The sequence below is a fragment of the Podarcis muralis genome, chromosome 13, assembly GCF_964188315.1.
Source record: "Podarcis muralis chromosome 13, rPodMur119.hap1.1, whole genome shotgun sequence".
NCBI lineage: Eukaryota > Metazoa > Chordata > Lepidosauria > Squamata > Lacertidae > Podarcis > Podarcis muralis.
In genome coordinates, this window is record NC_135667.1 from 26875232 (window position 1) to 26903133 (window position 27902).

The following is a 27902-nucleotide window of genomic DNA, read 5'->3' on the forward strand; positions in this document are numbered from 1 at the left end:
AGCGCACCATTCTCTCCACTTGCCCATTGCTGGATGGATGAAATGGTGCCGTTAGGGCATGGCGGATGCCCAGTCCCAAAAGATACCGCTCAAAAGTGCCTGACGTGAACTGCGGTCCATTGTCGGAGACAAGGACATCAGGACACCCATGCGTCGCAAAGAGGCCTCGCAGCACCCGGATGACGGCCTCGGTAGTGGTGGAGGGCATCAGGGCCACCTCCAGCCATTTGGAATAGGCGTCCACCACTACCATAAAGATCCGGCCGTGAAAGGGGCCGGCCAGATCAATGTGCACCCTCGACCAGGGTGTCTTGGGCATCTCCCAGGTGTGTCCCTTAGCTGCCGGTGGTGCAGGCCTTGATTCTTGGCACGCTTGACAGGCGGACACCCAGCCAGTGATGGCATCGTCCATGTTAGGCCACCAGACGTAACACCAAGCCAACGCCTTCATTTTGATGATTCCCAGGTGGCCAACGTGCAGAGCCTCTAGGGCGCGTTGACGGAGTCTTTGGGGAATCACGACGCAGTCTCCCCACAGCAGACAGCCGCAATGAGCCGAGAGTTCATGTTGTCTGGTTGCGAACGATTGGAACTCCAATGCAAAAGGCCCTTGTGGCCACCCCCTCCACACCCAGTTGAGCACACGGCTGATGGTGCAATCCTGGGCAGATGCGGAGGCCACAGTGGCAGCCGATACAAGCGCTGCCGAAAGATCCTCAATTAGGAGGAGCGATGAAGCAGGAGCCGGGTCTTCCACAAACGCTGGAAGAGGGCAACGGCTGAGGGCGTCGGCATGGCCCATTGATTTCCCCGGGCGATGGACAAGCCGGTAGTGGTAGGCAGCCAGGAAAACAGTCCATCGCAGCATGCGTGGCGAGAGGACCGGTGGAGTTGGACGATTACCGGCGAGGAGGCCCAGGAGCGGCTTGTGGTCAGTGATGAGGTCAAAAGTCCTGCCGTAGAGGTATTCATGGAACCTCTTCACTCTTGCTTTGCCTTCCCTCCCAGTGCTTCCATCCCCACTCAGTTCCCAAGGCCTCCACCACCGTCCAGGCCATGTGACACACACAACTCTGTCCTCTTAACACTTCACAACTGCTCATCACCTCACTCTGCCACCTGCTTCAGGTAATACCATGCGCTGGAGAACTGGTGTCTGACTGGTGCTTGTTTTGTCTTGCTTCCTACCAGGCAACAGGTATCATTGGGTGAGGTGGCCACGGAAATAAACTCTTCAAGTTCCTGTTATCTCTTCATTGCCCTTTCCAAAGCAATCTGCCAAATCTACTGTGAGAGTCCCAAAACAGAGAATTTATTCCTCTGCCCCCACAAGCTCACTCAAGGTTAATAATGATGGTTGCAAAGAACAACAGTGTACTATTAAAGTCCTTAATTATTATGAAATAATATGTATATACTGGTCACTTAGTCCAAGGTTTTGTTATTAATTTTCCATTACCATGATTGACATCAATTGAAGCATTCCTCTGGGACAGCCTTTTTGTTGTTATTGTGACAATTGCAGGGGCAAAATGGATTAATCCCTCTCTCCCAACATGCTGTGGTTCTGATTCTAATTTTTTGAAGGGGGAGTGGCTGTGCCTGCTATTTACCATTCAAAAGATAAGCCACAAATCCAAAAATGACACATATAAATGATACATATGTTACTTAGTCCCAAATCTCCTTGCATTCAGTGGGATTTGGGGTGACCTTGAAGCTCATTTGGGCCAGTCCCTATCTCTCAGACTACCTACCTACCTCACAGGGTTGTTGTGAGGATAAAGAAGGGAGACCAAGTACTCTACCCTGAGATCCTGGGGGGAAAGTAGAATATAAATATAACAATACTCACCCCCATCGTTCTGCCCAGACACTGAAATCCAGCTCCGAGGGCCTTCTGGCGGTTCCCTCACTGTGAGAGGTGAGGTTACAGGGAACCAGGCAGAGGCAGTGGCGTAGCGTGGGGGGTGCAGGGGGGGCCGGCCGCACCGGGCGCAACATCTGGGGTTAGGGCAAATCCACAGGTTAGGGGGCGCAAATCCACGGGTTAGGGGGCGCAAATCCACGGGTTAGGGGGCGCAAATTACTTGCCTTGCCCCGGGTGCTGACAACCCACGCTACGCCACTGGGCAGAGGGCCTTCTCGGTGGTGGCACCCGCCCTGTGGAATGCCCTCCCATCAGATGTCAAGGAAATAAACAACTATCTGACTTTTAGAAGACATCTGAAGGCAGCCCTGTTTAGAGAAGTTTTTAATGTTTGATGTTTGATTCTGTTTTCAGTCTGTTGGGAGCTGCCCAGAGTTATTATTACTTAAAGACATTTCTGAAGCAGCGCCTTTCTTACTCACTTTCCCCCCGATTCTTACACCTCTCAGCAAGTTCACCATGTTTCCCATCTGAATTTTCTAACTGTTCAACTGGCCCCAAGAACCCCACTGTCCAATCAGACCTTGCTGTTACACAAACCAATCACACATTAGAGCAAAGCAACCAATCATATAGAAGTTCCATTGTTTGTCCAACCAATGGGAATGGTGTGTTATACAATCATGCATTAGAAGAAAACCACCAATCGTATAGAAGTTTCATTGTTTGTCCAGCCTATGGGAATGGTGTTTTATTGGGTGCTATATCCAGACCCTAAAGAACACCCAGGGCCAGCCCTGCCAGTAGTGAGGTGCCTGCCTCGGGCAGCTGATTTTAAGGTTTATGAAAGGGCAACAAATTGTTACCTATTTAATTTTATTACTGTTGTATTTTCACAACCAGAGACAGGGAGAGAGGTTTGTAGGATATTTCTGCCTCAGATTAAAAATAACTCAACTGCACTAAGGTACAGTGGGACTGGAGAGCAAATGGGAGGTTTTCCTAACTGTTCTCCAAACTGCTAAGATACCTGCTCTATCTCACTTTTTGGGAGTCAGTGCATACATAGGAGGGAAGAGTTAAATTCTCAGAAGGAACATGGGCTAACTACCTACGAAGAAGCTCTTGAAACAGGGTTTATCACTGCTGTCAAACAGAACAAAAGCCACGCTTAGAAGGTAATCGACCGGTAACTTTTGTAGATAATTCTATGGAAGATAGGGTGTCTTTGTTCACTAATGCAGAAAAAGTTGTGATAACAAGACTTATACAGGTGACCCAAAACAAGCAGTGATAATTTCATGAGTGAGAGGAGCAGGAGGAGCTGGCTCACTCACCCCATCCCTCCTATTGTGACTCACACCACCCTCCCCACACCACTGTCCATGTGTTACAGGTTGTATCTGCAGTCCGAATGTATATAGGCTCATCCCAAGAGTTGGAACTCTGAAAACATAAGGTTCCACCTCATGGGGCCAGACTTTGTGTGTTTGACAGGCTGCCCCACTGCACTCAACCAATGGATGGCATGGGGAGTGGCTGGTACAGGGCCTGGGTGAGGGTTAAGGTGTGGTGCCCTCACTATGGAAATTTGGCAGCCCAACTCTTTATTGGTTTTTTAGAAGATCAGTAAAGACCATAATGTACCAGTGTGCATTTGGGGACCCTATTATAAACCAAACCACTGGTGAACCCAGAGGTCTGTGACTGGATCTCTCATACCATCCAAAACTCTAAATAGGGAAAGTTCTATTAATCCTTTCCACCAAAACCATTATACCAATCTAAATCCACCCTGCCACAACCTGCTATTTACAGTGCAGGATAAAATGTATTAGAGACATTAGAAAAGCACCCTACCCCAGGGAGTGCATACTAGGTAATTTCGATTTAAAATTCAAAGTGGATTAATTTCTCCCTCGTGCATATTTGAGGCATGGTAAGATTCCTACAAAAGAGGCTCTTTCCCAACTTTTTGTGGAAATGGGCCTTCTTCCCCAATGCCCCCTCCCACAGATCACATAATTATGTAACTAGTTCTCTTTCATAACTGAACTTTGAATTGCTGTGCCAGGTGATAAGTGAATGTTTACCAGGACGTGGTAAATGCCAGAAGTGATGGGATCTGGCACTGACCAGTTCTTGGAGGGTTTTCAATTTTTCATCATTCTCCAAGGATCTGTCAACTGGTGTCATGGGAATATAAGAGTCCGGTTATGCAAGTTGTGAAGAAATGGTTCCATGTCAGAAAAACCCTAAGCGTGTCTGCTCAGAAGTAGTAGAGAAAGGTGAGAAAGTGTGTTTCTTTCTATAATATCAGAACACAGGAACATGCGCTGAAGCTGAATGTTGGAAGAGTCAGGACACACAAAAATGAAGTATTCATTCACATAGCATATAATCAAATAATGTGATTCACTCGCATGAGATGTAGTGATGGCCAGCAACTTGAATGGATTTATAAGATAGCCTTATCCTTCATGAATTTGTCTAACTCTCAGTAGCTACTAGGCATGATGGCAATGTTCTGCCTCCACTATCAGAGGCAGTAAGCTGCTGAAAACCAGGTGCTATTATTTTAAAGAATGAAATCAAGGACGCATTTGAAATGTTGTAATAGTGGGTGACTTCTACTACCTTCATATAGACTGGCCAGTGGCATAGCATTGATTGCTAGCAGTTGGGGCACGCGCACCTGCCAGGCAGAGTGTGCCAGCCGAGCCCACAACGCCAAGGCTGCCAGAGCAACCCCACCCCCACTAGAGCAAAGTGGGGCTGTGATGAGCTGCCTGCCCTCCCGTGCAGGGGGAGCCCAGCCAGTTAATGCGGCCCTTGGCAGGCAGTAAGAAGCACTGAGCTGTTCTGCACTGGGGGTGCCTACATGGGGGTCACCTGGTTCATGCCCCCTCAAAAATTGTGTGCCAGGGACCGTGGCCTCTCTGGCATTCCCCACACTACATCACTGAGACTGGCTACATATGTGTTCCAATCAAGGCAAACAGGTTGAATTGTTAAAGGGAACTGCCTTTCCTACTCTGTCTACAGTTATGCCTATACACTGGCTGTTGGATTATGACATCATAACATGTCACACTGTGCTTATACCCACTGATTCCTGATTGGCTGACTCCAATCATTTATGAGGTCACAGAAGGTGTGTTAAATAGCTCCTTAGGAAATTCATTGTTGGTGGAGATACAAGGTTACATTTCACCCAGAACTGATGCCAGGCTGGTGATGGTAACTTTTTTCCACGCTATCCCCCCAGTTCTTGTACCCCTGAATATCTTTCAACCTCACTTCCGAAGAAGCAGCTGAATTCACAATCCCAGTGGTCTCCCACCAAATGGAAAACTTGGTAGCATTGCTCCTAAAGCTTCCCAATACTTGGAGAAAAGGTGATTTTGCATAGGAATTCAAATAAGCTGAATTCCTCAAGTGTTTCTATCTTAAGTGTGCTTCACATCATCAACTTAGAAAGCTACTTCTGTTCCTTCCTAGCAATCACTGCTGAGAACAAAGGAGAGTGTCAGCTGTTCCTTTGCACTGAGCAAATGCACGTGTAATAGGTGCCACATTGAAAAGGATATTCTAGCCAACTATTTCCAGTCCAGTATTCAGAAGTAGTTCATCTCTAAGCCAGCAATGGTTTAATACCAAACAACAATAGATTCCCATGCCAACTCCTTTATCAGAATTATGAATCTAAAGTCCATAACTGATTGTGGTGGTCCTTAAGTAAGGAGCAGGCATGTGAGAACTCAGTCCTTTGTCTCTGCTTTATACAGGGTAAGTGCAAGGCAGCAATGATGGGTGGGTCAGGATGAGCAGATCTAATGACAGGTGTCTGGTTGATATGCAGTAGATCAGCAAGGATATGTGGCTCTCAGAGTTGTTTTAACAATAAGGACAATGAAATGACTCCTCACCTTGCTCCTTCGATTGTTGAAATGTAGAATGCTGGGAAAGCAGATTTTGAGTGAAAAGACTGAGCCCAGCTCAGTTCTGAGCAGTAGCTCAGAAGCACCATGCTCTTTAATTCTAAGTAAGTCAGACTTTTGCATCTGACTCCAGTTGGTGGATCACTTTTAGTAGAATATGCAAGCTTCAAGCCTGCTTTCTCCTGCACTAGGGTTGTTGCACACCACAACTGCTAAGAAACACCTTGGACAGGAAGATTTTCAGAAAGATCAAAGTGGAAGGGGGGGTAGAAGGAGAAGGCATACAGATTGGAAGTCTGAGAGATTTTTTATTCCCAGCTACAAAACTCATCAAAGTAGGAAAAAGACAGCTGGACTTGGTTCATTTGTTGGTCTTCTTTTTTGTTGACATCCTCATCATTCAGAGTCAGGAACATCCAAACTAAAACTACAAACATCTCAGCAAGACCAGGTAGTTGGTTAGTCAGCTCCTTTGGAAACAAACTGAAAAGAGAGCTAAATATATAGGAAGAGTCTCAGCATGTGGGTTAAGATAAAATCTCTTTGCCTCGTCCTACACATGAGACAAAACACATGAACCAGCAACCCCACATGACATGTCTGCTACTAGACTTTACTGCCAATTCATCTCTGCTTGTCTGGAAGCATCCCTCAGTTCCACTGTGATCCATCCCCACCTGAACTTCCTCTGCTTGAATCAGCACAGAATCCATCTGTTGTCAGTGTCAGCATTGCTAGTGAGGGAACACCAGCTCCTTTTATCTGAGCGTCCTGCTTTGGTGCAGCTGTCGTATGACTTGCCACGAAAGATGAAGGGGAAGACGCAGTCCAATTCTGAATGGAAAGAAAGAAAGAAAAAGCGGATTGAAGAGGTTAACCTGAGGGATGGGCAAATCTATCAATTTTGGTTACTCTCACTGTTTAAGTGCAAATTTCTCCTAATACAGTGGTACCTCAGGTTAAGGACTTGTATTGAGTGTATTGTGAAGGACAGAGTGTGGTGTCTTGTAGGAGGAATAGACCAGAATTTTACTGGGAGGCAGAGGTTGAGCCAGGAAAAGTAGGAGCTAGAAAGGAAGAGCATACTTGGGACTCAAATCTAGTCTGGAGGGGAAAGATTCTTCTAAGGAAAAGAAGAAACCCCCCAGCCCCGTGAAGGGAGGGAATGTGGAGAGCCCTTTGGTTTATTATTTAAATTACCTCAGGAGCAGGATTGTTAAAGGGGGTGGATAATTGAAAGAAAGTACAGTGGTACCTCGGGTTAAGTATTCAATTCGTTCTGGAGGTCCGTACTTAACCTGAAACTGTTCTTAACCTGAAGCACCACTTTAGCTAATGGAGCCTCCTGCTGCTGCCGCGCCACCGGAGCATGATTTCTGTTCTCATCCTGAAGCAAAGTTCTTAACCTGAAGCACTATTTCTGGGTTAGCAGAGTCTGTAACCTGAAGCGTATGTAACCTGAAGTGTATGTAACCTGAGGTACCACTGTACAGTTCTACCTTGTTTGGAATACAAGGCATGGCTTCTGATTGACTGCAGGAAGTTCCTGCAGCCATTCGGAAGCTGCGGAAGCCGTGCCGGACATTCGGCTTCCAAAGAACGTTCGCAAACCGGGGACTTCCGGGTTGGCGCCATCGCCGAATGGCGGACTCCCTCCGAGCTCCGGAGGGAGCCTGCTCGGCAGGGGTTGGGTCCTCCCGCGCCGGCGACGCGGGGACCCTCAAAAACCATGGGCGCTGAAACCCATGGACATGGTGACTCGGCTGGCACCTTTAAGCCCCCCCTCGACCCGCGAAGGAGCCTTTTTAAAGGCTACGGAACGGGTGACAGGGGGGTGGTGCTTTGAGTAATCCGCTTCCCCTGCCGAGCGAAGCCGCATGCCATTCGACGGAGAGCGCTGACTTCTTCCATTGGAAATTCGGACTTAAAGTATAACCCGTGAGTAATTGGAACTTGGATTAAAAAGGACAAAATTTATAAAAAATTTGGAACGAGCGGGGAGGGCGTAAAAAGGAAGTCAGCCCCCCCCCCCTGTTGTAGAGGAGTTAAAGCAAAGGACTTAACATCTAAGATCGAGTGCAACCCTATTTTGAAAAAGTTATTAAATTTCGCGATGGAAAATTATAAGACTGAGCTGGAGGAGAATAGTGGAAGTGAATTAAAAAGCAACCCCCCCACGGAACCTGGGAGCGTTTTAGCTAGAGCGCCTGGAGAAGACAAGGAGAGGTTTTGACAGCTGTCAAAGAGCTGTCAAAGCAGAAGAACAAAAAAGAACTTTGGTGTAAGGACTTTACCGGTTACATTTGTTATAATTTGGATTTAGAATGTTTAAAACAAGGAATACTAAGTTACTATGATTGCTGGTTGTGATCTGGAAGGGAACTGAGTTATTGCAATTCACCTAGAGGAGCTGAGGGATATTACAAGTTGTCAGCACTGAATTTGAACAGAACTCTTTATCTCCTGGGAAACTGCAGAAATGGAACACTATTTTGGCTACAGAGGCTTACACATGTAAAGCAGACAATGGATTTATCTACCGATGTTTGGTTCCTGAATAACAGAGCCTTTGCAGAGGAATTTAGAGACTTTCTGAATTGGAACATCTGTGCAGGAAAATAGGAAAAGAAAAGGAGGGGGAAAAGAGGAGACAGATCAACAAGAACAACAAGAACAATCGACAATTGGATAAAGCTGGAAGCGGGAACATTTGGAACATCCAGAAAAAGTATAAAGAAGTAAAACTGGAGTTTTCACTCCCAAGTATAAAAAAGTCTGGATGGGAAAAATGGGCCCTTTCGAGATAGACTCCTTCCAAGATTGGATATACAAAATTAAAAATGACTGGTAAAGGACTATGGTTTAAAAAAAAAATATGGAGCTACAGGAAGACATCAGACTCGAGAAATATTGGGGACGCAACCGGGGAAAGGGGGAGGGAAATTTGGAATCCAAAGGGTGTAAAACTACATTTTATTTTATTATATTTTAATCTATTATGTATATTAAAGGGGAGAATGCGTGGAAGGGACTAAGTCGATTTTAGGAGGTGGGCTAATATTTTTAAATTGGGATAATGACACTAAGTTTAAAATCTGGGATAAGAAATTGCTGAACTTATTTGTAAGAATTGGAATGCAAGAGGGGGGAGGGAGGGGAAGTCCTGGAAAGATGATATGGAAAATAAGACTCTAAATTGGGATGTTTTGTTTTTGATATTGTTATAATTGGAAATGCCTAATAAATATTATTAAAAAAACAAAAACAAAGAACGTTCGCAAACCGGAACACTCACTTCCAGGTTTGTGGCATTTCGGGAAATAAAATGTACAAGTGCCAAGGTGTTTGGCTTCCAAGCTACGACTGCATACACAATTTTGAAAAGTGTATCTTTCTCTTAAGATAACAAATTGGTTGTTTTATTTTCACTAGTATATTTTTGTCATCCCTACTTAAGTTTCACACTTTTAGTCTGCCATTCCCCATAATTTCTACCTATGACAACATTATTCAGTGATTTAAAAACCCCTTGTGTTTCAGATGAAAGTTAAGGCACAATCTTGTGCTCCAAAAGCACCAGGAAATTGTAAGGCATGACAAATGCCTTAACTTCCATGCCAAGTAAGAAGTAAAGATTTTGTATGGTCTCAACTCATAGGCTCCATGCACCCACACTTCGACCTGGTCTTTAGTCTGACCTACAAATAGGAACATAAACAACCCCCACTCCACCCTTGATTTTTTATTTGCCCTCCCAATCTGCTTACGGTTGCAGAATCTCCACTTCAAGCCAGTTTGGTAGTCTGGGGTGGTGGCACACCAAGCTTTTCCTTCATGTTTATCCAGGGTGGTGCAGCTTTCATAAGGTTTCCCCTTATAGATAAAAGGGAAGACACAGCCTGTTTCTGAATAGAAAAGAAGGGGGGAAGAGAGAGTTGGAGTAAGACCACATTTGCATCTCAGACTGCAAATTACTTTAAACAAGCACCATGCCCTCCAGGAATCCCAGGGACCCCAATTATGGGAACATGTTATGCTGAGTTTTCTTAATTCCTTGCAGAATTCCCTCTCTTAGGTTGCTTCCAGGTGACCTGCTTACTGAGCATTTATCCAGATTTGCTTGAAGAAAGCTTACACAGACGTTAGACTATGGCTGGTCTTTATTGAACATTCATTCCAAATTGTTCACAAGGAGGTTAGACAATCTTGATTTGCTTCCACAAAGTTTATACAAAGGCTAACTTAGAGCTTATTTGTTTGTGGAAAGGTTATACAGCAACGAGCATTCATCCTGATTCACACTTTTCACTGCATTTCCCCATTACTTTCCTAACTGCAGAAATTCCAGGTTGGTCCTTTTTGGGGTTCTGGGATCATAGCCATTGCCAGAAAGTGTCTGGTGCCTCTTAGAAACTAGAGCTCCTGTCATTCCTTGGTGACACCATAACAATTAAACTAATTTTAAACCAGAAACAATATTAAGTCACCAACAGATGGCAGCACAAATCAAGAGAACAATGGCATTCACATGGCAAGTATGTTGTTTTCTTCTTCAGTGAGCCTTAGAATAACTGGTTGTGTTCCTGTTAATGCTTGCCTTTTAAAAGGCTTAACCTTGAACTAAAACTCCCTCTTTGTTGATGCCTTTAATATTGGCTCTCCAGATGTTGTTGGACTACAACTCCCATTATCCCCGAATATTTGGCCAAGCTGGCTCTGGATGATGGGTATTGTAGTCCTAACAACATATTGGGACCCAAAGTCAAAGAACACTGCCATAGGAGAAAATAGCTAGATTCCTGCCACGCTGCCTTTCTTCACAGCCACAAAATTTCTTCTTTCTCATGCATGTATGTTACTTTCACAGGCTTTGCTGCCCTATACAGAGTAGTTACTCTTCAGTTTTACATGGACATAAATGGGTTTTTTAATGACAGTGTCATAATAAGGTACTGAGCAAGCCAAATGAGGAAGCACTCGCTAATCCCAACCCTTCCTTAACACAGAAGGGAGGAGTATTTGCAGCAGATGTTCTACTTTAGAGGGCCGTTCATAATTCTGGATACAAGATAGAACAAGGAAGATTATTCTTGTATAAATGAAAGCTATAGTGGTGAACAATTTGCCACATGTATAAATGTATGCGGCCCAGTTTGCTCGTTATATTTTGTTGCAGTAAGGTTACCACAAAGTGATTTTTGCACATGCACCTTTGGTGATGAAAATGGGGGATAGGGGTAGAGTTGGCACTTATATTGCCCTATCACACATTTAAACCTCCAGCACACACAAACAATGAAAACCTCATAGTCAAAATGTGAAAATAATGTGATCAAAAATGAGTGTGGTCACCAAATACATTGGGATTATGTCCCCCATCTAGATGTGATATAAGCAGATCAAGCATCATTAATGAGCTTATCTACTAACAGATAAATGTTGATGCTCTCCTTTGGAAAGCTGTAGACTTTGGTGACTCATCAGCAATTGCATCCCAAGAGAAAAGGGGGCATGAATTTCCATTTTAACTGCAGTAAAGAATGAGCCTCAGAGAAAAGGTGTGTCTCTCCACTTTTCTCCTCTGCCTGTCTCTTACCTGTGATGGTGCAAAACATTGATTTCTTATCTGCATCATAGTTGGCAGTGGTGGCACACCAGAGCTTCCCATCAGTCCGTCCATCTTCTGTGCAGCTGCTGTAATTCTTGCCATCAAATATGAATGGAAAGATGCATTTGGGAGGTTCCTTGCTTATATCTGGTCCTGTTTCAAGGAGGAAGGGCGGGGAGAGGCTAATTTTCGGCTAATTATATACACGTTTATGATGCCTGTCCTCCAGGGCCAACTTTACCAGGGGGTGCAGGGCACCCAGGCGCCGAATTCTGGGGGGTGCCAACCAGTCCCTCATGATCGGCAGCAGTGAAAGGTAACGGAGCATAAGTCCCCGCCCACCTCCACCATCGCTCTGTTACTCCGTAGCGTCAAATATTCCCGATGAGTCAGGAAACAAAAGGAGTTTTTTCCGCTGCATTGTTGTTACAGGTGAACTTTGAGTTCACTCCCCCTAAACTAAATTTGGGGGCTCTGGGTGGATCTTTGCACCCCAGCGGCACATATGCTAAAGACGGCCCTGCTGTCCTCCTTTGTCTGCAGAGTACGCTCCTCCGTAATCCTCCACAGTTCGGTGCTTTTGCATGATCAGACAAAGAGGAACACCCTTCTCCTAAACTAACCCAAACACTTTTGCTGTCCTCTTCCTACCTGTGACATTGCAGTACATCCATTTCTCATCCTTGTCATAGTTGCTGGTGGTGGCGCACCAGTGTTTCCCATCACTCATGCCCTCTGTAGTACATGTGCTGTAGGAGTTACCCTTGTAGATGAAAGGGAAGGTGCAAGATGGACTCTCTACCTTCAGATCTGGACCTAGGTTTTAAAATTAGAAATAAGGTGGGTGGAGGGATATGTGGGCAATCCATATCATAATTGATGCCACACAGAGAGAATATGATACCAGCCAATCCAAATACCCGTACACAACACCCGAGAAGCTGAATTTTGCTGCATATTTGGGCCCCAAAAACTATTTTGTTCCCTTATATTTAAGTAAGTAATTCTCCCTTTACTACTTTTTGCTAGATAACAGCGCTTTACTAGATATTTTATTTTTAATATATTTTTATTAAAGATTTCTTGGTTTACAAAAGTATGTCAATGTCTCTTTTTTAAGTTACATTTCCTACAAGTCAGTTTCATTTGTTGAGACATTAGTGTTACATTAGGAAGAAAAGGGGGGAGAGGTAGATGTGGCCAGGGTGAGTGGGGGATAGAGTCGGGTAGCAATGTTTTTATTTTATGTGTGGGGTATTATGTCAGCAAACTAGGCCCCTAAAGACCTTCGAAAACCTCCTCCTAACAACAAAGGGATATGGCAAATGGATAGTATCCGCAATATACAAAATACTACTCCACAACCCCCCTAGACGTAATCAAAAAACAATGGGAGGATGACATAGGCTATGATATTAACCCCACTCAGTGGACCAGAATGTGGTTTAAACCTCCCTTTAAATCCATATCAACAAAAAAGAAAGAACTCACAGGTGGTACCAAACACCACTGAAACTAGCACAAATACGCCCAGGAACCTCACCACAATGCTGGAGAAGATGCACCTCCACAGGGACATACCTCCACATGTGGTGGGAATGCCCCAAAATCCAACTATTCTGGACAAGAGCCATACGAGAAATATGTAAAATAACTAAGCAAGTATTAGAAGTGCTTTAGTAGATAGAGAATCCCCACAAGTCAGAAGTTGAGGTCTCTGAATAAATATGACATGCTGAGGGAACAACTAGACACACATATATGGCTGTCTTTTAACGTTGGAGTCACTAATTTTTTGGATCAGATCAATGCAGTTCAGTTTTTGTGGTTTTGATTTTTTTGTAAACTAAAGCCCTCTTCATGTTTTCTCCACATGATGTAGTCTCCTACAGGTATAATGTAAAGTGGGACCATGCCCCCAATATCATACCTCCTGCTCGTTCTTCCCTCTCAACACCCACATGTTAAATATGGATGTCTAGAAAGAATTGTAGTTGTTGTTCCCGAGTAGGTGCTCCACACAATTGTATGGGGCAGCTATACATAAGCAAGACCGTGGGCCAGATGTGGTTCTTCAAACCTCTCTGACTGACCCTTGAAACTTTCCCCAGGTCACACCTTCTTTCACCCAAACCACGTTCCTTGAGTATTTTTACCAAGCTAGAATGTGTACTTGAACTCTGATAATACCTCTCACTTGGCTGGCTAAAGGATAGGAAAGGGCACATGAATATGTGAAATGGAAATCACTAATCTGCATTCAGGAGTGCCTGGCGTGCTCTGGTCCATGGGGTCACGAAGAGTCGGACACGACTAAACGACTAAACAACAACAACAATCTGCATTCATTCTGTGCCCCTCTGAATCTCCCTGCTGGAAGCTGGTCTCTATTTTCTTTTCCTAGCTTTAGACTTCCTCAGGCCCTTACCTGAGTCCTCCTCACAGAACATCCATTTCTTGTCGACATCATAGTTGCTGGTGGTGGAACACCACAGCTTCCCATCATTCCGCCCACTTGCAGTGCAATTCATATACAACTTGCCCTCAAAGATGAATGGAAAGGCACATTTGGGAGCTTCCTTGCTTATATCTGGTCCTGTTTCAAGAAGGAAGTGGGGGGGGAGAGAAGAATGTTGTAGTTTTAAGCTAATTATATACACTTCTATGATGTTCGTCCTTTGTCTGCAGAGTACTCTCCTTTTTAATCCTCCAGTGCTGCTTGCTTTTGCTTGATCTGACAAAGAGGAACACCCTTCTCCTAAACCAACACAAATACTTTTTGCTGTTCTCTTCCTACCTGTGACATTGCAGTACACCCATTTATTATCCACATCATAGTTGCTGGTGGTGGCACACCAGAGTTTCCCATCACTCATGCCTTCTGAAGTGCATGTGCTGTAGGATTGGCCCTTGTAGATGAAAGGGAAGACACATGTTGGACTCTCTACCTCTGGATCTGGCCCTGGATGTTAACATAAAAAGAAGTGGGTTCAAACATTTGTGGAGCACCCAAGGAAATATCTTGTGGCAGATTACAGATAGAGAAGATACAACATCCACAGACACCAAGAGCTGCAAGCAGAATCCAGGAAAACGTGGAATGTTGCTTCTTATGTACCACTAAGGACACAAGAAGGTATTATTTTCCAACCTGCCCTGTATTCATTGCATGTAGCACTGTTTCCATTCTGCTTCACTTCATCTTCCACCAAAAACTACATTATGTTATTGTTCAATGTGGCAAAATTTACGTAAGTTTTATCATTAATGATGCTGATTATGTTATCATTATGTTATCCCACTCCATTCATTTCAATGCAAATGGAGGGAACTATCATAAAGCATCATTTGCAGTCTCAAAACAGAAACAATAGCAAATACTGATTTTATTCACTGGATTTTTTTTCATGGGATGAATAAAAGAACATTGATTTCCACTCCCATTTCCATTTTTACTGAAATTCTCTAACATCCATAGGTGCTGCCCAAATATTTATCTCCTTCCCTTACTCCCATTACTGCTTTGGCACCTGGTGACAGGAACTCATTAGAGGAATGCAGTGGGATCAGTGTGGAAGACCTGGAGACTATTGTGATGACATACAAACATAACAATTTGTCCCAAGAGTTGCCAACATATTTAACCAACTTTTAGCAATGGCAATCACTAATCTGCATTCATTCTGTGCCCCTCTGTATCTCACTGCTGGAGGTTTGTCTCTGTTTTCTTCTCCAAGCTTTTGACTTCCTCAGGCCCTTACCTGAGTCCTCCTCGCAGAACTTCCATTTCTTGTCGACATCATAGTTGCTGGTGGTGGAACACCACAACCTCCCATCATTCCGCCCACTTGCAGTGCAGTGGACATACAATTTTCCCTCAAAGATGAATGGAAAGGTGCAAGGTGGACTTTCCACACTCTTGTCAGGTCCTGTCATTAAACAAATAGATTATGTATTCTTAAAGTAGAAATGTTCTCTCAGACATCTTAACTTATTTTCTTGTTCTGTGATACAAGTCCTATATATTTTAAAGCTCAAATGAAGGACAGAAAGTCTGTGTCTGTCTAGTGATGGTGTCTGTCTGGTGGGGTACTGCTCCTGTCCACTTGCCAGAACCAGGGTGAGATAGGACAGCACAGCAGTGAGGGTGTAGAAAGCATTGGGTTAGCAGAAGCCAATGCAGACACACATACAGTAGGGTCCACTACCCTTGCCATAGGTGCCAACTCCCTGGGGCCCTGGGTGCCCAAGCACCCCAAAAATTACCCATGAAGGGGCCAGGCACCCACAAATTTCAGTGACAGGGCCATGCAAGCTGCATGGCACCCATGGCCTCATGTACCCACAGTTGCAGGGCCAAGCTGACACTCCTGGCCCTTGCCAAACCAGTGACCTTGCTACCATGCTGCTCCACCCCACTCCACTCCCAGCAAGCAACAGCACTGCCATAGCCAGGAAAGCAACACCCCACCGCGTGTACCACATATGAGTTATTTTTAAAATCCATACAATACAATGCAAATTACAAAACAGAACAGTTCAATAGCTGTTTAAGGGTGTTAGTGTAATTCACATAGAAATAAAAAGGTTTAAAATCCATTTGAAAGTTAACAAAGATGGGGCCGTAAGTATCCCCTTCAGAACAGTTAAAAGAAATTACGGGGTCATCAATGATTAAGCCCCAGTTTCTAGTGCCTACCAGCCTAATGGGCCTTGACAGCGAGCCTTTGAGCAAGCTCCTTGAGGCTTATCTTAAGAACTGGGAAGGTTCCTATGAGCACAGATGGTCCTTCAAATAATCTGGTTGAAATTATTTAGGGGCTTTAAAGATCAATGCCACAATTTTTTTAAAAAACAAATTCCCAAAACAAATAGACAACCAATATAACTGCAACAGTGTCTGTACAATATGTTCTGAATGCCTCCCCCCACTCCTATAATTTCCATGTTCAAAAATCCATGGAGAATTTATCAAGTGTGAAATAGAAGGGTCAGCTGCCCTTTGAATGGAAGAATTCCCCACCCCTGACCTAAATGAACACAAACTACTCATGTCCTTCTCCTCTTACCTGTGTCATTACAGTACATCCACTTCTTATCTAAATCATAGTTGCTGGTGGTAGCACACCAGCATTTCCCATTGCTCATGCCGTCGGTAGTACATGCACTGTAGGGCTTGCCATTATAAATGAATGGAAATACACAGGAAGGACCCTCTCCATTTGAGTCTGGCCCTGAATTTGAAAGGAAAAAGAAAATGAGTGCAAGCAGGGCTTTTTTAAGCTGGAACTCACCGTAACTCAGTTCCAGCACCTCTCAGGTGGGTGCCATTTCCATTATAAGAAAACAAGGGAGGCTTCCTGGTGAGTTCCAGCACCTCTTTTTCTTGCACTCGGGGCAAGGATTTGTGGACCTCTCAAAGCAGAAGCAGTTATCATCTTAGGTTACTTATAGGGAAGATTTTCTATCAGCACACAACCTTCACACTTTCACTCCAGAGTGGAATACATACAATCTGAGATGTACTCGCCTCTGTTCTAAGCAAGGAACAGGACAATGATTTGTTTGATGGTCATCCATGATGAGCTGAGGCTCTTACATCCATGAGCAGAGAAAAAAGTACCTCTAGGCCCTATCATAGGAGGGGGCTGGGAAAACACTGAGAGAGTTTTTTTTAAAAAAAATGAAATCAGATGGGGCTGAAATGACATTAAAGTAGATGTGAAGTGAAACTCCCTGTGAAAAACATTCCATAGTCAGTGTGTTACCCCAGTGTGTTACCACTGTGAAGGCCCCAACCCTTACGTCTGATGGCAACTCCTCCCGAATTAACCTATATTGTGCTGCTTTTCTTTTTATTATTCTTGTATAAACTTGCTTTATGTGTTTTTATCATTGTATGATTGTATTGTTGCAACCTGTCCCACGACCTTATGGTGAAGGGGAAGGTAAGAAATGTTATAAATAAATCCATGCCCACCACCATATTATCCTGCATTCCCAAAGCCCTTTACGCTCCTGTCATTATAGGGTGGGATTCAGATATGCCCTAACCCAGACAACTGCCCAGTTCCTGTAAGAAACATAAAGTGTTACGTCCATTCAGTAACCTCTGGATTATTTGTAGATAGGAAGAAAATAAAAACGCATCAGGTCACTGACAAAATACATTGGGTTAAAAAAAATTAAAGGAGGGTTGAGCAGGTAGGATTGGGACCGAAAGCTGGTACTCTTCCAGCTAGCAAGGATAAAGATTATATTCTGAAGTTAGATGTAGCCTATCTAGTGAGACTATCATCCATGATATCATGAGAAGAGAAGACTCCCTGGAGAAGACCCTGATGCTGGGAAAGATGGAGGGCACAAGGAGAAGGGGGCGACAGAGGACGAGATGGCTGGATAGTGTTTTCGAGGTTACCAGCATGAGTTTGACCAAACTGCGGGAGGTAGTGGAGGACAGAGGTGCCTGGCGTGCTCTGGTCCATGGGGTCACAAAGAGTCGGACACGACTAAACGACTAAACAACAAAAATCATCCACTGAACAGCTTGTGTGCTGTCATGCTATTGCTTCCTTTAAAACACTGTAATTTTAATGAAATCTTAGCATTTCACTAAACAAGAGGAAACCAATGCGTTCAGAGCTCTTGAGGAACTGAGGAAGTATCTTGGCCCACACCAGTTTGACCATCTGGTACCAATGGGAATGATTAACCTTCACTTCCTCTGTTTTCTCTGAGCTTACCTGAGTCCTGGCAGAACTTCCATTTCTTGTCAGCTTCATAGTTGCTTGTGGTGGCACACCAGAGATTCCCATCACTCCGCCCATCTGCAGTGCAGCTGAGGTAAAACTTGCCCTTGTAGGTGAATGGGAAGACACAAGGCGGGCTTTCCACACTCTCATCAGGCCCTGGTTTTTGAACAGATAGAAGGAAGAAATGTTCTTAAAGAATGGAACACTTTCACACATGCCTTCATTATTCTATTTGCTTCTTCTCCAAGACTTGCTAATTCCATCTCATTTTCCTAATCAGCTTAGCCAATGGTGAGGGATGATGGGAAGTTGAAGAAGACTGGGGTAGACATGGAGGAGAAGCAGTTTATTATGCAGTTCTCACATTGTATGGGCAATCTATCCAGAAAATAAATTGTATTGAGGAGTTAGTGATCTAACATAGTTGCCTTTCCTGCCTCCGTTCCTTCCCCTTCTTATCTCTTGTTAGCTCTTTGATGGCTGAGAAGTGGGATCATCTTTAGAGTAGTCCTGGTTGCAGGCAAGCCCCCAGCCCGGTTCCTCCCCCCACCCTGGCATGGGCGGAGTAATGCTTTCATGCCATGGTGGCATCACAATCACCCCAAACCTATTGGCCAATCATTTTTTAGCAGGGGGATTGTGAGGAGTTTAAAAGCAGCAGCGCGACGTGGCTACACACCTGATTCACACTGCCAAACACCCGCACACCCGCCCTGTAATTTATGTGTTCTCTGGCCTTGCTATGGACATTGGTTGGTTGCCTGTCTTGGGACAGGGGCCAGGTAGGAATTTTTCCATTTGGCAAATTGGCACGGGCCACTTGGTTTTTGCCTACCTCTTAGCAATCGTCACAACATTGTAAGGCTTGGCGGTTAGGCATTGGCTCATTGAATTGTGGGGGACCTAGCCATCACCTGCCCCTCCATTGACCAAGGGTATTCCATTAAAGGAAGCCAGGGCCTGGTTCCTGTCCAAAGTCTGCTTGAGGGGCTAGGGCCATGCCAGCCCTCTGGGAACACCGAGGAAAGCTATAGGCGGGTTCCCCCGATATGGCTTCCTATTGGAGTGGCTTACCCTTATTGATTACCTGCAAAGTGGGCAGGAGTCCGATGTAGTCTATGCCAATACTGCTCACATTTCTGTAATTCAATAAAGTTGTGGCCTATAATTTTGCCAGTAACCTTAAACTAAATATTCTGTGTCTGTGTGAATTTATTTTAACAAGGGGCTGGTCTGGGGGCCTTGCCACGCAACAGCCTTTAATGCCCTAATCTGTGGAAGGAAGTGATAGTGCTGGGTACCTTCACCTTCTTTGGTGTTAGACATTGTTTGGAGAACGTGAGGCCTTGGGAGAGGTGGCAAATGAATAATCTGCATGTAGCCAGGCGAGCAAGCCACACAGGCTAAAGGGCTAGCTATCTATTAATCAGATGGTGTTGAGCAGAGTCTAAGAAGCTCATGCATGGACTGATGGCCTAAGGCTACCTGAGGGAGTCGCTTTGCCACTTCTTGAGGGCTTCCAAGTGTCAGATTGAGGTGCTTGCTTGGTATGTACAGTGGTACCTCAGTCTCGGGATACGAACTCTGCAAAACTGGAAGTAGGTGTTCCGGTTAGCGAACTTTGCCTCTGAAGCCGAATGGAAGCCGAATGGTGGAAGGGCACCGGTGGCGGGAGGCCTCAGTAGGGAAAGCATGCCTTGGTTTAAGAACGCTTTGGTTTAAGAACGGACTTCTGGAACAGACTAAGTTCATAAACCGAGGTACCACTGTATAGATTACTTGCTGTTTAGAATAAAATCTTTAATCTTCTCACTCACTTGTGTTTTGTATTACTTCTGGATCTCATTTAAAAGAACCACCTTGCATTTGGCAAGACATAAATTTATAACGTCCCTTTTCCATCCAAATCTGGAAGCTCCAAGTGAATGGAAATGTTATAATGCATGTAATGAACAATGAAGCAAAACATTGTATGAAATTACAAAAAAAAAAAGAAAAGAAAGCAATGCATTGCACTAATCAAACTACAACATCACATAAATGTCACATGATAATGCCTAACTATATCACCAAAAGGACACAAAAACGCAAATGATTGCCAAAACTACGTGACACAGCCAGGGCTAGCCCACCCAAGAGCCAGTGATGGCAGAACCTGACTACTCCAGAAAGGAAAAAGGCTCATAGCTCAGTGGTAGGCCAACTGCTTTGCATGCAGATGACTCCAGAATGAACCTCTAGCAACTGCAAGCAAGGTTGCCTGCCTGAAACCCTGAAGAGCTGCTGCCAAGTGATATAGAAAACACTGAGCTAGTATTTCAAATGGTCTTACTCAATATATGTAGAAGCTTCCTATGTTGTGTTGTTCTCTTCCTGTGTCATTACAGAACATCCATTAGTTTTAGGCTAATTCTATACACCTCTATGACGTCTGTCCTTCTTTGTCTCCAGAGTGCCCTCTTCCTTAAACCTCCACAGTTCCTTGCTTTTGCATGATCAGACAAAGAGGAACCTAAACCAGGCATGGCCAAACTTGGCCCTCCAGCTGTTTTGGGAATACAGTTCCCATCATCCCTGACCATTGGTGCTGTTAGTGAGGGATGATGGGAGTTGTAGTCTCAAAATAGCTGGAGGGCCAAGTTTGGCCATGCCTGTCCTAAACCAACACAAACACATTTTGCTGTTCTCTTTCTACCTGTCACATTGCAGTACATCCATTTCTTATCCACATCATAGTTGCTGGTGGTGCCACACCAGAGTTTCCCATCACTCATGCCTTCTGAAGTGCATGTGCTGTAGGATAGGCCCTTGTAGATGAAAGGGAAGGCACACGTTGGACTCTCTACCTCTGGATCTGGCCCTGGATGTTAACATAAAAAGAAGTGGGTTCAAACATTTGTGGAGCACCCAAGAAAATATCTCGTGTCAGATTACAGATAGAGAAGATATAACATCCACAGACACCAAGAGCTGCAAGCGGAATCCAGGAAAAAGTGGAATGTTGCTTCTTAAGTACCACTAGGGATGCAAGAAGGTGCTATTCATTGCATGCAGCACTGTTTCCATTCTGCTTCAGTTCATCTTCCACCAAAAAGTACATTATGTTATTGTTCACTGTGGCAAAATTGTGTAATTTACATAAATTATATAATGAATGACGCAGATTATGTTGTATTTACATTATCCCATTCCATTCATTTCAATGCAAATAGAGGGAAATGTCATAAAGTATCATTTGCAGTCTACATATGCCCTTCTCCTCTTACCTGTGTCATTACAGTACATCCACTTCTTATCTAAATCATAGTTGCTGGTGGTAGCACACCAGCATTTCCCATCACTCATGCCATCAGTGGTACATGCACTGTAGGATTTGCCATTATAAATGAATGGAAATACACAAGAAGGACCCTCTCCATTTGAGTCTGGCCCTGAATTTGAAAGGAAAAAGAAAATGAGTGCAAGCAGGGCTTTTTTTAAGCTGGAACTCACTGGAACTCAGTTCCATCAACTCTCAGGTGGGTACCATTGCCATTATAAGAAAACAAAGGGGGCTTCCGGGTGAGTTCCAGCACCTCTTTTTCTAGAAAAATAGCACTGGGGTCAACGATTTGTGGACCTCTTAGAGCAGAAGCAGTTATCACCTTAGGTTACTTAGAGAAAGATTTTCTATCAGCACACAACCTGCACACTTTCACTCCAGAGTGGAATGCATACAATTTGAGATGTACTCGCCTCTGTTCTAAGCAAGGAACAGGACAATGATTTGTTTGATGGTCATCCATGATGAGCTGAAGCTCTTACATCCATGAACAGAGAAAAAGGTTGCTCTAGGGCATTTCTTTTCAGCTTCATAGTTGCTTCATAGTTTCAGCTTCATAGTGGCACACCAGAGTCTCCCATCACTCCGCCCATCTGCAGGAGAACACCCTTCTCCTAAACCAACACAAACACTTTTTACTGTTCTCTTCCTACCTGTGACATTGCAATACACCCATTTCTTATCCACATCATAGTTGCTTGTGGTGGCACACCAAAGATTCCCATCACTCATGCCTTCTGAAGTGCATGTGCTGTAGGATAGGCCCTTGTAAATGAAGGGGAAAACACACGTTGGACTCTCTGCCTTTGAATCTGGGCCTGGATGTTAATATAAAAGAAGTGAGTTTAAACATCTGCAGAGCACCCAAGAAAATAGCTTGTGTCAGATTATAGATAGAGAAGATATAACATCCACAGACACCCAGAGCTGCAAGCAGCATCCAGGAAAACGTGGAATGTTGTTTCTCAAGCAACAAAGAGGAACACCCTTCTCCTACACCAACCCAAACACTTTTGCTGTCCTCTTCCTACCTGTGACATTGCAGTATATCCATTTCTTATCCGTGTCATAGTTGCTGGTGGTGGCACACCAGTGTTTCCCATCACTCATGCCCTCTGTAGTACATGTGCTATAGGAGTTGCCCTTGTAGATGAAAGGGAAGGTGCAAGATGGACTCTCTACCTTCACATCTGGACCTAGGTTTTAAAATTAGAAATAAGGTGGATGGATATGTGGGCAATCCATATCATAACTGATGCCATAGAGAGAGGAAATGATATCAGCCAATTTAGTATACTAAAAACCTCTTCATGTTTTCTCCACATGATGTAGTCTTCTACAGGTATAATGAAAAGTGAGGCCATGCCCCCATACCATACCTCCTGCTCGTTCTTCTGCCTCAACACCCACATGGATGTCTAGAAAGAGTTGTAGTTGTTGTTCCCAGGTAGGTGCTCCACACAATTGTATGGGGCAGCTATACATAAGCAAGACTGTGGGCCAGATGTGGTCCTCCAAACCTCTCTGTCTGACCCTTGAAACTTTCCCCAGGACATACCCTCTTTCACCCAAGCCACACCCCTTGAGTATTTTTACCAAGCTGGAATATGTACTTCAACTCTGATAATGCCTCTCACTTGGCTGGATGGAGGATAGAGAAGGGTACATGAACATGTGCAAAAACTAGCCTATCTTACAATAGAGAAAAATTACATTCATTGCTCTACCCACTTTTGCTTCTGGTTTCATTCGCCACTGGAAGGTTGCCCAGAAAGTAACGAGGAACTCTGTCTGAAAAGGATTCTCCATCCCTGCCAAGGGGGTGGTCCAGAAAAGGCACAGCCTCAGGGATATGGCCAGCAGCACAACCTGATCTACCTGTAGGAGCCCTACACACATGTTGTTGTTTTTAATGTGACTTATGAATCTACAAAATAAAATAAATAGATATGGCCCCTGCTTGGCTTGTTTCTTCCTCCTGCCTTTAGCTTCTCTTACCTGGCTCTTCCGGACATAACTTCAGCTTCTTGTCTGTATCATAGTCGCCTGTGGTGGCACACCATGGCTTCTTATCTCTCCGCCCATCTGTGGTGCAGCTGTAGTAAAACTGTCTCTTAAAGATGAATGGGAAGATGCAAGGTGGACTTTCCGCAACCTCGTCAGGGCCTGATTTTTTTACCATGCAAAAGAAATATACAGTATGTCAGGGAGGGATTGGAGTTAATCAGAGATATCCTTGTGCTAGAGAAACCATCAGCCTCAACTTTCCATCCCTCTCTGAATCAGGACAATATATTTCAAGATATATAAAAGCAGCCCTTTTCACATAAGGAAAATAAAGAAGAGCCCTGTTGGATCAGGCCAAAAGCCCAACAAGATCCTGTTTAAACAGTGGCCTGGTATTCAGGGGTGTGGCAGGGTGGGTGGAGAATGAATTAACTTTGGTGAGCACAACACACTGGTTAAACCAGGCATATGAACTGCCTCTGACAGTAGTTGTATTGCTAGGAATGGTTGGACAGAAGAAGAAAAATCATTCTAATTGGCCTGTTTGGATTTCCATACATTCATGGCCACATATTATGGCCATATTAGAGCCTCACCTCTTACATCTCATATGTGAAAAAGGAAGTGAATGGCAGAAATTGGGAAAATTCAGTATTTCTCACCTATCCACCACTTTTCTTGTTGAAATTGGGCATGCCCTTTCTACAGGATTGAAATAGTTCTATGTTTGAACACAGGGGGACTCTGCCATAAACATCCAGTTTGGCTTGCACTTTTGGAAAAAGGATTCTGTGGGATGTGCCGCCTTCTTACAAGCATTTCACAGAAAGCTGCCTCCATCTTGTTCTGTATTGTGTAATCTACCTGGCATCCCATCTCTCACCACTAAACTTTTTCCTGCCCCTCCCATCCTTCCTACCTGAAGGCTCGCAGTATGTCCATTGCAAGTCCGCATTATAGTCTGCTGTGAGAGAGCACCAGGGCTTCTTCTGGGACATCCCATGTGTTGTGCAGGACTCATAGAGCTTGCCGTTGTACATGAAAGGAAAGGCACAAAGGTCCTTGGGCTCAGCAGCTGCATCTGAGCAGGAATGGGGAGGCAAAGTTCACAAGACCAAAAGAGAAGATCATTATGCATGCTTGTAGTCCCGTATCCCAGCATGGATTGCACTGTGCGCATCATGAATTTTCTGCCACGGAATCAAACTATGATTTGATGTGCTGTTAGAAACCTTCCTATAGACTGGGGCATTGAGTTGTGTGCATTGTCAAAGGGAAAGGGTTGTCAAGGTGAAAGGCAAGCTACGAACAAAGTCATGTACAGGTCAGAATTTGATAGCCGTCATGATACTGTTCCTGAGTTGGATGTGGGAACAACCAGGGCATTTGAGTCTGCTGCAGGCTGTGTGGCACAGATTAGAACCTTTCTGCCCATTTGCTTCCCTGGTGACTCTGCAGGGTGATGGTAAAGATTCACCTGTTAATTAACGTATACGAGGGCATAGGGAAGCCACTGTGCAACTCAAACCCTTTGCCAGTTTCAATACCTGTGTTGTCTGGCTATATGCCCCAGTGCTTGGATGTTGATTGTCAGTTCACACATGAGTAAAAATAACTTTTTGTGTAGTTGTGTGCAGAAGAAGTGATGTACTTATTCTCTTCTCACTCAGTTGTATTACTATTATTATTATTATTATTATTATTATTATTATTATTATTATTATATGCCCTGCCCTTCCCTCAAAAGGAGCCCAGTGTACTTTTCATACCCATTTGGATCCCTTCCAACAAACCGAACACAAACATATATGCTGCTTTCCTCCTACCTGTGACAGTACAGTACACCCATTTCTTATCAACGTCATAATTACTGCTGTTTGCACACCACAGTTTCCCATCACTCATGCCTTCACTAGTGCATGTGCTGTAGGACTTGCCCTTGTAGATGAAGGGGAAGACACATAATGGGTTTTCTGAAGCTGGAGCTGGCCCTGGTTTTTAAAATAAAAAGAAGGCAAATGTGAGGATTTGTAGACCACCTAGAGTAGGAACATATGAAACTGTGTTGTGCTGAATTGGACCAAGGGGTGGAAGAGAAATTTAGTTTTGCTTGCATTTTAATAAGTAATCTGCACTTCTCAAAACAATACGAGAACCGAAACAAATCTATCTTTCAAAATTCACACTTCCCTGAATTTTGTAATACAGTCCTCCAACCAATGTGTATATCAAACCAAATATATTAGTGAAAATTGCATCCAAGCATGCATTAAATTATGTGGAATTGCTTTCAAAAAATATGCTATTTACTAAAAAATTGCTTCAGAAGATAAATTTGGTCAAAATGCTGATGGATTTTCATGAATATACCTCAAATTCACAATGGCAACAGTATTAAGAATTATTTAAAATATAGGTCAGTTAAGACAAATAAAAATCATCAGTATAAACTACAGCTAAATGGGGTTCTATCTTCTTAATTAGCTCCTCAAGAAAATGGGGTGAAACAAAGATGGAATGTTAAAAGAACCATTTTTCATGCTGAGATTCCTCCCCTCCATATTTTTGGCAATTTCCAGGTGCCATTTCCTTTCTCTTAGAGTGCCCCTGGAGCATCAAAAGCAATTTCTTCAACCATAAAAACAGTGTCATGCAAAAATTCCTAGCCTAGGCCAAGTCTTCCTAGGGCCAAATTAGGTATGAAGTAGTACTTCAACACAAGACTCCTACAGTCACATAGAAAGGAGAGGTGAGGGGGGGTGACTGACAGAAAGGATGCACAGTTTGGAGCACACAGCCCTCCCCATAACTTCTCTCCCTGAGTGCTTCTCTCCTCCACTGCACTTTGATGCTGTAATTGTCCTCAGCTGGCGGATGGAGGAAGCTTGCAGAAAGAGGTTGAGGGAACTAAGAGGTAGGCTTGAGTGGTGAGGTTCAGAAACTCTGATCCTGCCCACCCCTTTAGGAAATCTCCCCTTTCTATATGATTGGAGCAGTCCTGTGGTGAAACAGACCTAACTGTTGTCATCACCTCTAGCTGGATCACAGAAAAGTGTTCCTGGTGGGATCCTGCCTCTTCCCTACCAAGCTTACAGCTTTCAAAAGAATGTAAGGAAAGCCTGCTGGATCACACCAACGGCCCATCTGGTTCAGCATCCTGTTTTCCCAGTGGCCAACCAGATGCCCGGGGGAAACCCATAACCCAGACCCAAGCCCAACAGCATTTTCCCCTCCTATGGCTTCCAGCAATAGGGATTCAGTAGCAGTACTGCCTCCACCCATAGAGGCAGAGAGTAGCCATCGTGGTTAGCAGTCATTTCTCTTACCTGAGGGCTCACAGTAAGTCCACTTCAAGTCAATGTCATAGTTGTTGGTAAGGGAGCACCAGGGCTTTTTGTTAGAAATCCCATCTGTTGTGCATGCCGAGTAGGATGTACTGTTGTAGGTGAAAGGAAAGACACACGGGCCCTTGGGATTGGCATCTAGTCCTGAGGAGGGGAGACAAAGACAGTGTTCCCCCTACCCTTTAGGGAAATGTTGGTACAAGAAGCATAAATACAAGTGTACTCCAGTGGATAGTGTGTTCAACTTGGATTTCTGGGTAAAACACTCAACTCAGCCTATTCTCAAGAGCATAAAGCAGGGGTGGGAAACTGATGGCCCTCTAGATGTTGCTGGACTACAACTCCCATCTTTCCTTGACCATTAAGTCATGTTCTCTGGGACTGATAGGAGTTGGAGTCCAACAACAATAACAGAATCATAGGTCAACCACCCCTGCCATGGACTGTTCTGCACACATCTGCTTCCTTTTCCCAAAATGCATGCCACTATAAAGGATTCTTTTTCTCCCAAACAACAATTTGGCAAGTCGTCACAAAACGCACACACACACACACTTTTTAGAAATCACCTATTCTTCTGATTGTGTATCGTTCTAACCAGTGTTTTTTTCTGGGGGGACGCAGGGGTACGCATACCCCTAAACATTTTGTGAATCTAAGTTTGGCCTCATTGAGGGGCAGTATTTCAATATGAGTAGGAAAATGAGAGTAGCCCTAAACATATTCTTTTTAGAAAAAAGCACTGGTTCTAACAGATTATAAGCTCGTATTTTATGTTGTTGTAACTTGCCCTGGGACCTTATAGTAAAGACCAGGTAAGACATTTGAATCATAACAACAATGGGTTTGAAGTACAGTAGCCGAAACAACAACATTGCTGAATGGTAATGGAAAGCAAAAATGCAGTCAGTGATAACTAAAGCTCAAATGTATAATTCAGTAGGCATATATTTTACCATAGTAGATAGGTGGTGTCAAGAGGGATGGGTGTGGTTGAGGAGGAAAGAGAGAAAAGCCAAGGGGCTCACCGATACCTTGTGCCCCAGGGCCCCCAGAAA

General features: G+C 44.2%; 1 protein-coding gene across 1 annotated transcript in view; it reads right to left on the minus strand.

Moving 5' to 3' along the window:
- The window catches only part of LOC114582104 (uncharacterized), a 43857-nt gene that overhangs the window by 11856 nt on the left and 4099 nt on the right, over window positions 1–27902 (minus strand). The window contains exons 4-21 of the mRNA XM_077918292.1: window positions 26827–26988; window positions 25327–25473; window positions 24420–24581; window positions 23492–23659; window positions 22525–22689; window positions 22147–22311; window positions 21438–21602; window positions 20867–21031; window positions 18163–18327; window positions 16489–16653; window positions 15181–15348; window positions 14217–14381; window positions 13848–14015; window positions 12071–12235; window positions 11408–11572; window positions 9579–9716; window positions 8352–8417; window positions 6511–6645 (exon numbers count right to left, since the gene is read on the minus strand). Coding sequence (XP_077774418.1) covers window positions 6511–6645; window positions 8352–8417; window positions 9579–9716; window positions 11408–11572; window positions 12071–12235; window positions 13848–14015; window positions 14217–14381; window positions 15181–15348; window positions 16489–16653; window positions 18163–18327; window positions 20867–21031; window positions 21438–21602; window positions 22147–22311; window positions 22525–22689; window positions 23492–23659; window positions 24420–24581; window positions 25327–25473; window positions 26827–26988 — 2799 coding nt within the window. The remainder of the gene's footprint in view (window positions 1–6510; window positions 6646–8351; window positions 8418–9578; window positions 9717–11407; window positions 11573–12070; window positions 12236–13847; window positions 14016–14216; window positions 14382–15180; window positions 15349–16488; window positions 16654–18162; window positions 18328–20866; window positions 21032–21437; window positions 21603–22146; window positions 22312–22524; window positions 22690–23491; window positions 23660–24419; window positions 24582–25326; window positions 25474–26826; window positions 26989–27902) is intronic.